The sequence below is a fragment of the Oncorhynchus masou genome, unplaced genomic scaffold, assembly GCF_036934945.1.
Source record: "Oncorhynchus masou masou isolate Uvic2021 unplaced genomic scaffold, UVic_Omas_1.1 unplaced_scaffold_3042, whole genome shotgun sequence".
Lineage (NCBI taxonomy): Eukaryota > Metazoa > Chordata > Actinopteri > Salmoniformes > Salmonidae > Oncorhynchus > Oncorhynchus masou.
This window is the reverse complement of record NW_027009461.1, coordinates 20,001-36,975: the sequence shown is the minus strand read 5'-3', so window position 1 is coordinate 36,975 and position 16,975 is coordinate 20,001. Positions and strand designations below refer to the sequence as shown.

General features: G+C 41.8%; 1 protein-coding gene across 1 annotated transcript in view; it reads left to right on the top strand.

Moving 5' to 3' along the window:
* The first annotated feature begins 495 nt into the window (after positions 1-495).
* The window catches only part of LOC135534123 (hepatic sodium/bile acid cotransporter-like), a 32,006-nt gene continuing 15,526 nt past the window's right edge, over positions 496-16,975 (top strand). The window contains exons 1-4 of the mRNA XM_064961253.1: positions 496-659; positions 6,216-6,441; positions 6,616-6,702; positions 9,481-9,593. Of these exons, the coding sequence (XP_064817325.1) occupies positions 6,238-6,441; positions 6,616-6,702; positions 9,481-9,593 (404 nt within the window). The 5' untranslated portion in view covers positions 496-659; positions 6,216-6,237. The remainder of the gene's footprint in view (positions 660-6,215; positions 6,442-6,615; positions 6,703-9,480; positions 9,594-16,975) is intronic.

Sequence of the window (16,975 nt, the reverse complement as noted above, 5' to 3'; positions counted from 1 at the left end):
GACAACAATACTACGATAAACTACAATACTACACTACACTGCAATACTGCCCTAAACAACAATACTGCACCATAATACTACACTACACTACACTGTACTACAACATGTTTTCCATTTTAGGATTTATTAAACACAAAGGATATCAGATCCTTTCTCACACACACACACACACACACACACACACACACACACACACACACACACACACACACACACACACACACACACACACACACCTGACTGGCCCAGTGTGTGTGTGTGTGTGTGTGTGTGTGTGTGTGTGTGTGCCTGCGTGCGTGTGTGTGTGTGTGTGTGTGTGTGTGTGTGTGTGTGTGTGTGCGTGCCTGCGTGCGTGTGTGTGTGTGTGTGTGTGTATGTGTATGTGTGTGTGTGTGCCTGTGTGTGTGTGTGTGTGAGAAAGGATCTGATATCCATTGCAGGAGGGAGACAGCAGAGATAAGCGGAACAGGTGAGGGGAGGAGGACATCATACTCCCCGTCCAGAAGACCGCTGCTCAGACAGATATTTACCACTCTCACTCTGGCAATAATTAGCCACATTAGAACAAGGAAACACGTTAAAGGCCGTGGCCACGCAAAAGGACTTCATTTGGCAAAACACAGAAACCACAGACAGGAATATCCACCTTCTCCTAAAAGGTAAGACGAGACCCTAAATATGGTCTTAATTGTTATAACGTTGTATTAGAATATTTAGTAGGACTTAGTAGGACTCAGTTAGACTCATAATTTCACTACATTTTCAGAGGAGAAATACAGTGTAGTGTGAAATGTGTGGTAAAGAGGCCCACCGTAAAGAGGCCCACCGTAAAGAGACCCACTGTAAAGAGGCCCACTGTGAAGAGGCCCACTGTGAAGTGGCCCACCGTAAAGAGACCCACCGTGAAGAGGCCCACTGTAAAGAGACCCACTGTAAAGAGGCACACCGTAAAGAGACCCACTGTGAAGAAGCCCACTGTAAAGAGGCCCACTGTGAAGAGGCCCACCGTAAAGAGACCCACTGTGAAGAGGCCCACTGTAAAGAGACCCACTGTGAAGAGGCCCACTGTGAAGAGGCCGACTGTGAAGAGGCCCACCGTAAAGAGACCCACTGTGAAGAGGCCCACTGTGAAGAGGCCCACTGTAAAGAGGCCCACCGTAAAGAGACCCACTGTGAAGAGGCCCACTGTAAAGAGGCCCACTGTGAAGAGGCCCACTGTAAAGAGGCGCACTGTCAAGAGGCCCACTGTGAAGAGGCCGACTGTAAAGAGGCCCACTGTAAAGAGGCCCACTGTAAAGAGGCCCACTGTGAAGAAACCCACCGCAAAGAGGCCCACCGTAAAGAGGCCCACCGTAAAGAGACCCACTGTGAAGAGGCCCACTGTATAGAGGCCCACTGTGAAGAAGCCCACCGTAAAGAGACCCACTGTGAAGAGAACCACTGTAAAGAGGCCCATTGTGAAGAGGCCCACTGTAAAAAGACTCGCTGTGAAGAGGCCCACTGTAAAGAGACCCACTGTAAAGAAAACCACTGTGAAGAGGCCCACTGTACAGAGGCCCACTGTGAAGAGGCCCACTGTAAAGAGACCCACTGTAAAGAGAACCACTGTGAAGAGGCCCACTGTAAAGAGAACCACTGTAAAGAGGCCCACTGTAAAGAGGCCCACCGTAAAGAGACCCACTGTGAAGAGGCCCACTGTAAAGAGGCCCACTGTGAAGAGGCCCACTGTAAAGAGGCCCACTGTGAAGCGGCCCACTGTAAAGAGGCCCACTGTAAAGAGGCCCACTGTGAAGCGGCCCACTGTAAAGAGGCCCACTGTAAAGAGGCCCACTTTGAAGAGGCCAATGTGAAGAGGCCTACTGTGAAGGGGCCCACTGTAAAGAGGCCCACTGTAAAGAGGCCCACTTTGAAGAGGCCCACTGTGAAGCGGCCCACTGTGAAGAGGCCCACTGTAAAGAGGCCCACTGTGAAGCGGCCAACTGTAAAGAGGCCCACTTTGAAGAGGCCCACTGTGAAGAGGCCCACTGTGAAGCGGCCCACTGGAAAGAGCACATTCATGACAATGTGTCTTATTCTCACTTTAGAATTGCACACCAAGAACACAGCTAAAATGAAGTTTGATATCTGGAGGGATGATCATATACCATGACCATATATATATATATATATTTTTTTTTTTTTTTTACCTTTATTTAACTAGGCAAGTGAGTTAAACAAATTCTTATTTTCAATGACGGCCTAGGAACTGCCTGTTCAGGGGCAGAACGACAGATTTGTACCTTGTCAGCTCGGGGTTTGAACTTGCAACCTCCCGGTTACTAGTCCAACGCTCTTAACCACTAGGCTACCCTGTCATGACTATATACCATGACCATATACCATGACCATATACCATGACCATACACCATGACCATATACCATGGCCATATACCATGATCATACACCATGACCATACACCATGACCATATACCATGACCATACACCATGACCATATACCATGACCATATACCATGATCATATACCATGACCATATACCATGATACCATGATCATATACCATGATACCATTACCATATACCATGATCATATACCATGACCATATACCATGATCATATACCATGGCCATATACCATGATCATATATCATGACCATATACCATGATACCATGACCATATACCATGATCATATACCATGACCATATACCATGATCATATACCATGGCCATATACCATGATCATATACCATGACCATATACCATGATACCATGACCATATACCATGATCATACACCATGAACATATACCATGACCATATACCATGACCATATACCATGATACCATGATCATATACCATGATACCATGACCATATACCATGACCATATACCATGACCATATACCATGATCATATACCATGACCATATACCATGATACCATGATCATATACCATGACCATATACCATGATACCATGATCATATACCATGACCATATACCATGACCATATACCATGACCATATACCATGATACCATGATCATATACCATGACCATATACCATATACCATGATCATATACCATGACCATATACCATGATACCATGATCATATACCATGATACCATGACCATATACCATGACCATATACCATGACCATATACCATGATCATATACCATGACCATATACCATGATACCATGATCATATACCATGACCATATACCATGATACCATGATCATATACCATGACCATATACCATGATACCATGATCATATACCATGACCATATACCATGACCATATACCATGACCATATACCATGACCATATACCATGACCATATGACCATATAACATGATCATATACCATGACCATATACCATGATACCATGATCATATACCATGAACATATACCATGACCATATACCATGACCATATACCATGACCATATACCATGATCATATACCATGACCATATACCATGAACATATACCATTACCATATACCATGATCATATACCATGCCCATATACCATGAACATACACCATGACCATATACCATGACCATATACCATGACCATATACCATGATCATATACCATGAACATATACCATGAACATATACCATGACCATATACCATGATACCATGATCATATACCATGACCATATACCATGATACCATGACCATATACCATGATACCATGATCATATACCATGACCATATACCATGACCATACACCATGACCATATACCATGACCATACACCATGACCATATACCATGACCATATACCATGAACATATACCATGACCATACACCATATACCATGACCATATACCATGATCATATACCATAACCATATAACATCATCCTATACCATGCATTCAAACGACCGTAGCTCCTGCCAACTGTTCCCTTTGTAAAGAATCATCCAAGAGCTTCTTCCTTTAACCGTTGATTACTTTTTATCACTTGAACACACCTGCACAAGACTTTGGCACAAGTTGTGTGTGCGCTACCCTTTTAAAGTTTCCCATAGTATTGAAATGGAAATTCTTAGAGTTTGCATGACTAAGAATTCAAAACCGTTATGGACTGGTATCAATAAGAGGTAGGAGAGTTGTTCTAGGTAGTTATTGTGTGTTTGTTCTAGGTAGTTATTGTGTGTTTGTTCCAGGTAGTTAGTATGTGAACACAGGCAGTAGGCAGCAATACTAAGCCTCACTCACAGAAGTGGAAAAGGAGGATGTGGTAGAGAGATATGTAGAGAGTGGGGAGATGAGATGAGCAGCTCGGTGTCGAAGCCGAAGAGTTTATTGAGTTTGAGTTTATTTTTATTTTTACAGGGACAGTGCACATTAATCAACGTTTCAGTAAAAGTGCTGGTTTTAGCCAGCCGGCTAATTTTCAACCGCAGTCCCTGGGCAGGTTATTAAAAACAATTACAATATAAACAATAGCAACATAGAACAAGCAAGACATCACAAGCTACAGACAACAGACAACATGGAAAGCGGCAACACACAGCTAGGGACCATGTTCACAAATCTGATTGACCTTTAGCCAAGAAGTGTAATGTTGGATGGTGCTGAGAGGTGGGAAAGTTAAGGCGACACTGCCTCTGTAGGTTACAGAGGTTGAGATGAAAGACACGCAACTGACTGCAACACTCATGCAGAAACAACAAACAGCATTCACTAAACCAAACATGCAATGGTTAGCTTAGAGATCATATGTGAGTATTAAACTGCTGTAAATATCTTGTTTCATTTTGAAAAGACAGACATAAGATCATATTATCTTTTCTCATGCTTTCAGTGAGTCAACAGCTTCACCAGTGTAAGTAGGCAATGACTTTCAGTCAATAGTATTTAAGGACTAAAGGACTTGGAGTTGAAAGAGTTCTGCCACATAGGATTTACCAGACCGTTTAAAAAATTATATGTTATTAGTAAAAATGTAAAAATGCTAATTAAAGCAATATGTTTACTAGTGTCCACTACAATATCTCTATCTCTCTCTGTCTCTCTCTCTCTCTCTCTCTCTCTCTGTCTCTCTCTCTCTCTCTCTCTCTCTCTGTCTCTCTCTCTGTGTCTCTCTCTGTCTCTCTATCTGGCTCTCTGGCTCTCTCTCTCCCTCTGTCTCTCTCTGTCTCTCTCTCTATCTCTCTCTGTCTCTCTCTCTCTCTCTCTCTCTGTCTCTCTCTCTCTCTGTCTCTCTATCTGGCTCTCTGTCTCTCTCTCTCCCTCTGTCTCTCTCTGGCTCTCTCACTCTCTGTCTCTGTCTCTCTCTCTCTGTCTCTCTCTGTCTCTCTCTGCCTCTCTCTGTTTCTCTCTCTCTCTGTCTCTCTCTGTCTCTCTCTCTGTCTCTCTCTGTCTCTCTCTCTGTCTCTCTCTCTCTCTGTCTCTCTCTGTCTCTCTCTCTGTCTCTCTCTCTGTCTCTCTCTCTATCTGTCTCTCGCTCTCTGTCTCTCTCTCTGTCTCTCTCTCTCTGTCTCTCTCTGTCTGTCTCTCTCTCTCTCTTTCTCTCTCTCTCCCTCTATCTCTCTCTCTCTCTCTTTCTCAAATTCAAATTCAAATTTCAAATTCAAACTGCTTTATTGGCATGAAAAACATTGTGTCAATATTGCCAAAGCAACAATGTATACAATATACATTGTAACAAAATTCTAAATGATAGCAAATATAAAATATAAAAGTGTAGTAAATAATAATACAAAATTAAATACAAAAATAATAATAATTACAGTAATAACAATAATAGCAATAACAATTAAGTTACTGCTTACTATGCAGATGTTATTATTCAGTGTCCCTCAGGCTATGGCAGGAAAATACATATTTGGCTGCAAGAGGAGCCATTGCTCCTTCGCCCATGAGTATTCTTAGTTTTTCCTCTGGGTTCAATTTGTAAAAATTTGGAATATGTTTAGTAATTTCTGTGAATAATGAATCTCTTTCTCTTTCTCTCTCTCTCCCTGTCTCTCTCTTTCTCTCTCCCTCTCGCTCTCTCCCTTTCTCTCCGTCTCTCCCTCTCCCTCTCCCTCGCTCTCACTCTCTCTCTCTCTCTCCTTCTCTCTCCCTCTCCCTCTCTCTCCCTTTCTCTCCCTCTTTCTCTGTCTCCCTCGCTCTCTCTCTCTCTCTCACCCTCGCTCTCTCTCTCTCTCTCTCTCCCTTGCTCTCCCCCTCTCTCTCTCCCTCTCTCCCCCTCTCCCTCTCTGTCTCTCTCTCAAAGGCTCCGACCAGAGACGATACAAATGGAAGATCCCATTGACACCGCCATGGCAGTGTTCTCTGATCAGTACCTGTCGTCCAATGACAGTTTACTATTCAACATCACTCCAACCCATTTCCCCCGCCTGCCACCCATAATAGACCAGACCATCAGCATCACCACCATAGTGATCCTCTTCATCACCATGGTTTCACTGGGCTGTACCATGGAGGTGCCCAAGATCAAGGTCCAGATGCTGCTCATCTCTAGTTTCTGGTTGTTTCAGACTTTTTGGGGTTATCGTTCCTCCTGTTATGTGATGTTTTTTGTTGTTGTGTTTAAATACGTTTTAGGGTTTGTGAAATATATACAAATAAAATATTATATTCATAATATTATTGTTGTTTATTATTCTCTAAAGGCCCACATCCTGAAACCTAGAGGAGTAGCCATCGCAGTGGTGGCCCAGTTTGGAGTAATGCCCCTCACTGCCTTCTCATTGGCTAAGGTTAGTGTCTCTCATTGGCTAAGGTTAGTATCTCTCATTGGCTAGGGTTAGTATCTCTCATTGGCTAAGGTTAGTGTCTCTCATTGGCTAAGGTTAGTATCTCTCATTGGCTAGGGTTAGTATCTCTCATTGGCTAAGGTTAGTATCTCTCATTGGCTAAGGTTAGTATCTCTCATTGGCTAAGGTTAGTATCTCTCATTGGCTAAGGTTAGTATTTCTCATTGGCTAAGGTTAGTATCTCTCATTGGCTAAGGTTAGTATCTCTCATTGGCTAGGGTTAGTATCTCTCATTGGCTAAGGTTAGTATCTCTCATTGGCTAAGGTTAGTATCTCTCATTGGCTAGGGTTAGTATCTCTCATTGGCTAAGGTTAGTATCTCTCATTGGCTAAGGTTAGTATCTATCATTGGCTAAGGTTAGTATCTCTCATTGGCTAAGGTTAGTATCTCTCATTGGCTAAGGTTAGTATCTCTCATTGGCTAAGGTTAGTATCTCTCATTGGCTAAGGGTAGTATCTTTCATTGGCTAAGGTTAGTATCTTTCATTGGCTAAGGTTAGTATCTCTCATTGGCTAAGGTTAGTTTCTTTCATTGGCTAAGGTTAGTATCTCTCATTGGCTAAGGTTAGTATCTTTCATTGGCTAAGGTTAGTATCTTTCATTGGCTAAGGTTAGTATCTCTCATTGGCTAAGGTTAGTATTTCACATTGGCTAAGGTTAGTATCTTTCATTGGCTAAGGTTAGTATCTCTCATTGGCTAAGGTTAGTATCTTTCATTGGCTAAGGTTAGTATCTCTCATTGGCTAAGGTTAGTATCTCTCATTGGCTAAGGTTAGTATCTCTCATTGGCTAAGGTTAGTATCTCTCATTGGCTAAGGTTAGTATCTCTCATTGGCTAAGGTTAGTATCTCTCATTGGCTAAGGTTAGTATCTCTCATTGGCTAAGGTTAGTATCTCTCATTGGCTAAGGTTAGTATCTCTCGTTGGCTAAGGTTAGTATCTCTCATTGGCTAAGGTTAGTATCTTTCATTGGCTAAGGTTAGTATCTTTCATTGGCTAAGGTTAGTATCTCTCATTGGCTAAGGTTAGTATCTCTCATTGGCTAAGGTTAGTATTTTTCATTGGCGAAGGTTAGTATATCTCATTGGCTAAGGTTAGTATCTCTCATTGGCTAAGGTTAGTATATCTCATTGGCTAAGGTTAGTATTTTTCATTGGCGAAGGTTAGTATATCTCATTGGCTAAGGTTAGTATCTCTCATTGGCTAAGGTTAGTATATCTCATTGGCTAAGGTTAGTATTTTTCTTTGGCGAAGGTTAGTATCTCTCATTGGCTAAGGTTAGTATTTCTCATTGGCTAAGGTTAGTATCTCTCATTGGCTAAGGTTAGTATCTCTCATTGGCTAAGGTTAGTATCTCTCATTGGCTAAGGTTAGTATCTCTCATTGGCTAAGGTTAGTATTTCTCATTGGCTAAGGTTAGTATCTCTCATTGGCTAAGGTTAGTATCTCTCGTTGGCTAAGGTTAGTATCTCTCATTGGCTAAGGTTAGTATCTCTCATTGGCTAAGGTTAGTATTTCTCATTGGCTAAGGTTAGTATCTCTCATTGGCTAAGGTTAGTATCTCTCGTTGGCTAAGGTTAGTATTTCTCATTGGCTAAGGTTAGTATCTCTCATTGGCTAAGGTTAGTATCTCTCATTGGCTAAGGTTAGTATCTCTCATTGGCTAAGGTTAGTATCTCTCATTGGCTAAGGTTAGTATTTCTCATTGGCTAAGGTTAGTATCTCTCATTGGCTAAGGTTAGTATCTCTCATTGGCTAAGGTTAGTATCTCTCATTGGCTAAGGTTAGTATTTCTCATTGGCTAAGGTTAGTATCTCTCATTGGCTAAGGTTAGTATCTCTCATTGGCTAAGGTTAGTATCTCTCATTGGCTAAGGTTAGTATCTCTCATTGGCTAAGGTTAGTATCTCTCATTGGCTAAGGTTAGTATTTCTCATTGGCTAAGGTTAGTATCTCTCATTGGCTAAGGTTAGTATCTCTCGTTGGCTAAGGTTAGTATCTCTCATTGGCTAAGGTTAGTATTTCTCATTGGCTAAGGTTAGTATCTCTCATTGGCTAAGGTTAGTATCTCTCATTGGCTAAGGTTAGTATCTCTCATTGGCTAAGGTTAGTATCTCTCATTGGCTAAGGTTAGTATTTCTCATTGGCTAAGGTTAGTATCTCTCATTGGCTAAGGTTAGTATCTCTCATTGGCTAAGGTTAGTATCTCTCATTGGCTAGGGTTAGTATCTCTCATTGGCTAAGGTTAGTATCTCTCATTGGCTAAGGTTAGTATCTCTCATTGGCTAAGGTTAGTATCTATCATTGGCTAAGGTTAGTATTTCTCATTGGCTAAGGTTAGTATCTCTCATTGGCTAAGGTTAGTATCTTTCATTGGCTAAGGTTAGTATCTTTCATTGGCTAAGGTTAGTATCTCTCATTGGCTAAGGTTAGTTTCTTTCATTGGCTAAGGTTAGTATCTCTCATTGGCTAAGGTTAATATCTTTCATTGGCTAAGGTTAGTATCTCTCATTGGCTAAGGTTAGTATTTCACATTGGCTAAGGTTAGTATCTTTCATTGGCTAAGGTTAGTATCTTTCATTGGCTAAGGTTAGTATTTCCATAGCTGTCTTGGCATTGTTGTCTTGGCGAACCAGTCTGGTTCCCAGGCCTTCAGGAATGACAGGACCGTGCTAAGCTGTTCAGTGTAGTCTCAGGTGTGCGTCCTGTCCTGTGTCTTCAGGTGTTACAGCTGGGGCCGGTAGAGGCTGTAGTGGTGCTGATCTGTGGATGCTGTCCAGGGGGAAACCTCTCCAATATATTGGCCCTGTCTCTGAAAGGAGACATGAACCTAAGGTACATTTACAACCCTACTTTCATCTATTCAGACCCTACTTTAATCTATTCAGACCCTACTTTAATCTATTCAGACCCTACTTTAATCTATTCAGACCCGACTTCCATCTATTCAGACCCTATTTTAATCTATTCAGACCCTACTTTAATCTATTCAGACACTACTTCCATCTATTCAGACCCTACTTTAATCTATTCAGACCCTACTTTAATCTATTCAGACCCTACTTTAATCTATTCAGACCCTACTTTAATCTGTTCAGACCCTACTTCCATCTATTCAGACCCTACTTTAATCTATTCAGACCCTACTTTAATCTATTCAGACCCTACTTTAATCTATTCAGACCCTACTTTAATCTGTTCAGACACTACTTCCATCTATTCAGACCCTCCTTTAATCTATTCAGACCCTACTTTAATCTATTCAGACACTACTTTAATCTATTCAGACCCTACTTTAATCTATTCAGACCCTACTCTAATCTATTCAGACCCTACTTTAATCTGTTCAGACCCAACTTTAATCTATTCAGACCCGACTTCCATCTATTCAGACCCTACTTCCATCTATTCAGACCCTACTTTAATCTATTCAGACCCTACTTTAATCTATTCAGACCCTACTTTAATCTATTCAGACCCTACTTTAATCTATTCAGACACTACTTCCATCTATTCAGACCCTACTTTAATCTATTCACACCCTACTTCCATCGATTCAGACCCTACTTTAATCTATTCAGACCCTATTTTAATCTATTCAGACCCTACTTTAATCTATTCAGACACTACTTCCATCTATTCAGACCCTACTTTCATCTATTCAGACCCTACTTTAATCTATTCAGACCCTACTTTAATCTATTCAGACACTACTTCCATCTATTCAGACCCTACTTTAATCTATTCAGACCCTACTCTAATCTATTCAGACCCTACTTTAATCTGTTCAGACCCTACTTTAATCTATTCAGACACTACTTCCATCTATTCAGACCCTACTTCCATCTATTCAGACCCTACTTTAATCTATTCAGACCCTACTTTAATCTATTCAGACCCTACTTTAATCTATTCACACCCTACTTCCATCTATTCAGACCCTACTTTAATCTATTCAGACCCGACTTCCATCTATTCATACCCTACTTTAATCTATTCAGACCCTACTTTAATCTATTCAGACACTACTTCCATCTATTCAGACCCTACTTTAATCTATTCAGACCCTACTTTAATCTATTCAGACCCTACTTTCATCTATTCCGACCCTACTTTAATCTATTCAGACACTACTTCCATCTATTCAGACCCTACTTCCATCTATTCAGACCCTACTTCCATCTATTCAGACCCTACTTTAATCTATTCAGACCCTACTTTAATCTATTCAGACCCTACTTTAATCTATTCAGACCCTACTTTAATCTATTCAGACACTACTTCCATCTATTCAGACCCTACTTTAATCTATTCAGACCCTACTTTAATCTATTCAGACCCTACTTTAATCTATTCAGACCCTACTTTAATCTATTCAGACCCTACTTTAATCTATTCAGACCCTACTTTAATCTATTCAGACCCTACTTTCATCTATTCAGACCCTACTTTAATCTATTCAGACCCTACTTTAATCTATTCAGACCCTACTTTAATCTATTCAGACCCTACTTTAATCTATTCAGACCCTACTTTAATCTATTCAGACCCTACTTTAATCTATTCAGACCCGACTTCCATCTATTCTCATTATAAAATGTCTCAAATAAGCTTGAGAGGAATCACATTGTTTCCAGGTGGGTCTCGAGACAATGCTTCTTTGATCGTTATGTAGATTTCCTCGGGCGAAATAAAGGGTTAATGACCTGATGGCTGAACCTAAAAGGTGGGATGGATGGGCTGTGTGTCTGGTGTTATATACTATTCATATGATAATAGGTTTATGATCGGGTCAGTGGTATGCAGGTCATTCAACTCCGTGGTACTAATGGGGAAAGATACAGTATGTACATTTGTCAGTGTGTAAAATGCAGAATTATCATTGAGGCTGCTGACACAGAGCTCTTTGTCAATGCAATGGCATTTACATTGTTATTGAGTTCGCTGACCTCGTACTGCCGTTGGCTACCAAATTAAGTGCTTTGTTCATGCATTGGCAATCACCTTATTATTAGCCAAGAGTTGAATGACCTTGATGTTATCGTGTTCTGCTATGTACTGTTATTCCCCAATAATAACCAACCACCTCCTGTCCTGTCCTGACTTATTGCTCAGACTGGCTTGGTTACATTACATTAGTGCCATGGTTGTCATGGTAGTCACCCCATTAGTGCAGAGTTGAATGCCCTGAAATACACCAACACTCGGATCATAAAAACTATGATCATATTAATCTATATCACCGTCAGACACACCACAGGGGAGGAGGACAACACCACAGGGGAGGAGGACAACACCACAGGGGAGGAGGACAGGGGAGGAGGACAACACCACAGGGGAGGAGGACAACACCACAGGGGAGGAGGACAGGGGAGGAGGACAACACCACAGGGGAGGAGGACAACACCACAGGGGAGGAGGACAACACCACAGGGGAGGAGGACAACACCACAGGGGAGGAGGACAACACCACAGGGGAGGAGGACAACACCACAGGGGAGGAGGACAACACCACAGGGGAGGAGGACAACACCACAGCCGTCCCACGTTTCAGTTTGAACCGGGACGTCACTGACCCTTTCCTTTGCTACTTCCAACTCGACCAATACCATGACACAATTACCATAGATATTAATCAATATCTTCACACTCCCCATTCCAAGGTTTATGCTACTGTTAACCGCCCGGTCAGTCATTCCCTGCTTTAGATTCACACCGGATCTGGATTAGCGACATAAAGATGAAGCAACATCCAACAGGTTGATTGATGAAGCATGGACTTTGTGGTGTTACACATTATCTGACAGGAAGTACTCTCTCTCTTTCTCTTTTTCACCCTCTGTGTCTTATCTGACAGGAAGTACTCTCTCTCTTTCTCTGTCTGACCCTCTGTGTCTTATCTGACAGGAAGTACTCTCTCTCTTTCTCTGTCTGACCCTCTGTGTCTTATCTGACAGGAAGTACTCTCTCTCTTTCTCTGTTTGACCCTCTGTGTCTTATCTGACAGGAAGTACTCTCTCTCTTTCTCTGTCTGACCCTCTGTGTCTTATCTGACAGGAAGTGCTTTCTCTCTTTCTCTGTCTGACCCTCTATGTCTTATCTGACAGGAAGTACTCTGACGTTCTCAAGGACTGTTCTTGCACCATTATTAGTGGTGCTACAGGAAATAATGTAACTCATCCTTGTAGCTTTTTAATAACTTTTCAAGTTCATAACTGTGCACTCTCCTCAAACAATAGCATTATATTATTTCATTGTAATAACTACTGTAAATTGGACAGAGCAGTTAGATTAACAAGAATTTAAGCTTTCTGCCATTATCAGATATGTCTATGTCCTGGGAAATGTTCTTGTTACTTACAACCTCATGCTAATCGCATTAGCCTACATTAGCTTAACCGTCCCATGGAAGGGACACCGATCCTGTAGCTTCTACCCTAACTAGCAGTCATTGACCCTAACTAGCACAGTCATTTAACCCTAACTAGTAGTTATTCAACCCTAACTAGCACAGTCATTTAATCCAAGTAGTATTTTTTAACCTTAACTAGCACAGTCATTTAACCATAACTAGTAATTATTAAACCCTAACTAGTAGGTATTTAACCCTAAATAGTAGTTATTTAACCCTAACTAGTAGTTATTTAACCTTAACTAGTAGTTATTTAACCCTAACTAGCAGTTATTAAACCCTAACTATCAGTTATTAAACCCCAACTAGCAGTTATTAAACCCTAACTAGCAGTTATTAAACCCTAACTAGCAGTTATTAAACCCTAACTAGCAGTTATTAAACCCTAACTAGCAGTTATTTAACCCTAACTAGAAGTACTCTCTCTCTTTCTCTGTCTGACCCTCATTTAATCATTACTAGTAGTTATTTAACCCTAACTAGTAGTTATTTAACCCTAACTAGTAGTTATTTAACCCTAACTAGTAGTTATTTAACCCTAACTAGTAGTTATTTAACCTTAACTAGTAGTTATTTAACCCTAACTAGTAGTTATTTAACCCAAACTAGCAGTTATTAAACCCTAACTAGCCGTTATTAAACCCTAACTAGCACAGTTATTTGACCCGAACTAGCAGTTATTAAACCCTAACTAGCAGTTATTTAACCCGAACAAGCAGTTATTAAACCCTAACTAGCCGTTATTAAACCCTAACTAGCATAATTATTCAACCATAACCAGCCGTTATTAAACCCTAACTAGCACAGTTACTTAACCTTAATTAGCACTGTTATTTAACCATAACCAGTACAGTTATTTAACTAGTAGTTATTCAACCCTAACTAGTAGTTATTTAACCCTAACTAGTAGTTATTTAACCTTAACTAGTAGTTATTTAACCCTAACTAGTAGTTATTTAACCCAAACTAGCAGTTATTAAACCCTAACTAGCCGTTATTAAACCCTAACTAGCACAGTCATTTAACCATAACTAGTCATTATTAAACCCTAACTAGTAGGTATTTAACCCGAACTAGTAGTTATTTAACCCTAACTAGCACAGTAATTTAACCCTAACTAGTAGTTATTTAACCTTAACTAGTAGTTATTTAACCCTAACTAGCAGTTATTTAACCCTAAATAGTAGTTATTTAACCCTAAATAGTAGTTATTTAACCCTAACTAGCAGTTATTAAACCCTAACTAGCAGTTATTTAACCCGAACTAGCAGTTATTAAACCCCAACTAGCCATTATTAAACCCTAACTAGCACTGTTACTTAACCCTAACTAGCACAGTTACTTAACCTTAATTAGCACTGTTATTTAACCATAACTAGTGCAGTTATTTAATCATAACTAGTACAGTTATTTAACCCTAACTAGCAGTGTAAGGCTGGCTCACAGAGATCCAGGTTCCAGATATTATGTTTGTATTACTTGAGGAAACCAACAATTACGGCTTCCTCCTCATTAAGCCACAGAACAAGAGAAACTAGATCGGCGCCACTCCACAGAACAAGAGAAACTAGATCGGCGCCACTCCACAGAACAAGAGAAACTAGATCCGCACCATTCCACAGAACAAGAGAAACTAGATCCGCACCACTCCACAGAATATTAGAAACTAGATCGGCACCACTCCACAGAACAAGAGAAACTAGATCAGCACCTCTCCACAGAACAAGAGAAACTAGATCAGCACCACTCCACAGAACAAGAGAAACTAGATCGGCACCACTCCACAGAACAAGAAAAACTAGATCGGCACCACTCCACAGAACAAGAGAAACTAGATCGGCACCACTCCACAGAACAAGAGAAACTAGATCGGCACCTCTCCACAGAACAAGAGAAACTAGATCGGCGCCACTCCACAGAACAAGAGAAACTAGATCGGCGCCACTCCACAGAACAAGAGAAACTAGATCGGCGCCACTCCACAGAACAAGAGAAACTAGATTGGCACCACTCCACAGAACAAGAGAAACTAGATCGGCTCCACTCCACAGAACAAGAGAAACTAGATCGGCGCCACTCCACAGAACAAGAGAAACTAGATCGGCGCCACTCCACAGAACAAGAGAAACTAGATCGGCGCCACTCCACAGAACAAGAGAAACTAGATCGGCGCCACTCCACAGAACAAGAGAAACTAGATCAGCACCACAATACAACAGGAAAGACAGTAATGAGATGACTGACATCGATGGAGTCATGTTGAGGACAGCATGGCCAAAGCTGTCTGTTGTTCCATGGTCACACAGGATGTAATAATGAGCATGATACCCTATTGGCATGATACCCTATTGGCATGATACCCTATTGGCATGATACCCTATTGGTATGATACCCCATTGGCATGATACCCCATTGGCATGATACCCTATTGGCATGATACCCTATTGGCATGATACCCTATTGGTATGATACCCTATTGGCATGATACCCTATTGGCATGATACCCTATTGGTATGATACCCCATTGGCATGATACCCCATTGGCATGATACCCTATTGGCATGATACCCTATTGGCATGATACCCTATTGGTATGATACCCTATTGGCATGATACCCTATTGGCATGATACCCTATTGGCATGATACCCTATTGGTATGATACACTACTGGCCTGATACCCTATTGGTATGATACCCTATTGGCATGATACCCTATTGGCATGATACCCTATTGGCATGATACCCTATTGGCATGATACCCTATTGGTATGATACCCTATTGGCATGATACCCTATTGGCATGATACCCTATTGGCATGATACCCTATTGGCATGATACCCTATTGGCATGATACCCTATTGGCATGATACCCTATTGGCATGATACCCTATTGGCAAGATAGCCAGGTCAGGCCGGTCGCACGTATAAACAAGTCTTTGTTAGTCAGTCTTGCCAGGTATAATATAAACACACACATACGTAACACATGAGTGTCTGTCTCTCCCTCTGTCTCTCTCCCTCTGTCTCTCCCTATGTCTCTCCCTCTGTCTCTCCCTCTGTCTCTCTCCCTCTGTGTCTCTCCCTCTGTCTCTCTCCCTCTGTCTCTCTCCCTCTGTCTCTCTCCCTCTGTCTCTCCCTCTGTCTCTCTCAATCTGTCTCTCTCCCTCTGTCTCTCTCCCACTGTGTCTCTCCTTCTGTGTCTCTCCCTCTGTCTCTCCCTCTGTCTCTCTCCTCTGTGTCTCTCCCTCTGTCTTTCTCCCTCTGTCTCCATCCCTCTGTCTCTCTCCCTTTGTCTCTCTCCCTCTGTCTCTCCCTCTGTCTCTCTCCTTCGGTCTCTCCCTCTGTCTCTCTTCCTTTGTCTCTCTCCCTCTCCCTCTGTCTCTCTCCCTCTGTATCTCCCTCTGTGTCTCTCTCTCCCCCTGTCTCTCTCCCTCTGTCTCTCTCCTTCTGTGTCTCTCCTTCTGTCTCTCTCCTTCTGTCTCTCTCCCTGTCTCTCTCCCTCTCCCTCTGCCTCTCCCTCTCTCTCGTTCCCTCTCTTTCTCCCTCTGTCTCTCTCCCTCTGTCTCTCCCTCTGTCTCTCTCCTTCTGTCTCTCTCCCTCTGTCTCTCCCTCTGTCTCTCTCCTTCTGTATCTCTCCCTCTGTCTCTCCCTCTGTCTCTCCCTCTGTCTCGCTCCCTCTGTCTCTCTCCTTCTGTATCTCTCCCTCTGTCTCTCCCTCTGTCTCTCTCCCTCTGTCTCTCCCTCTGTCTCTCCCTCTGTCTCGCTCCCTCTGTCTCTCTCCTTCTGTATCTCTCCCTCTGTCT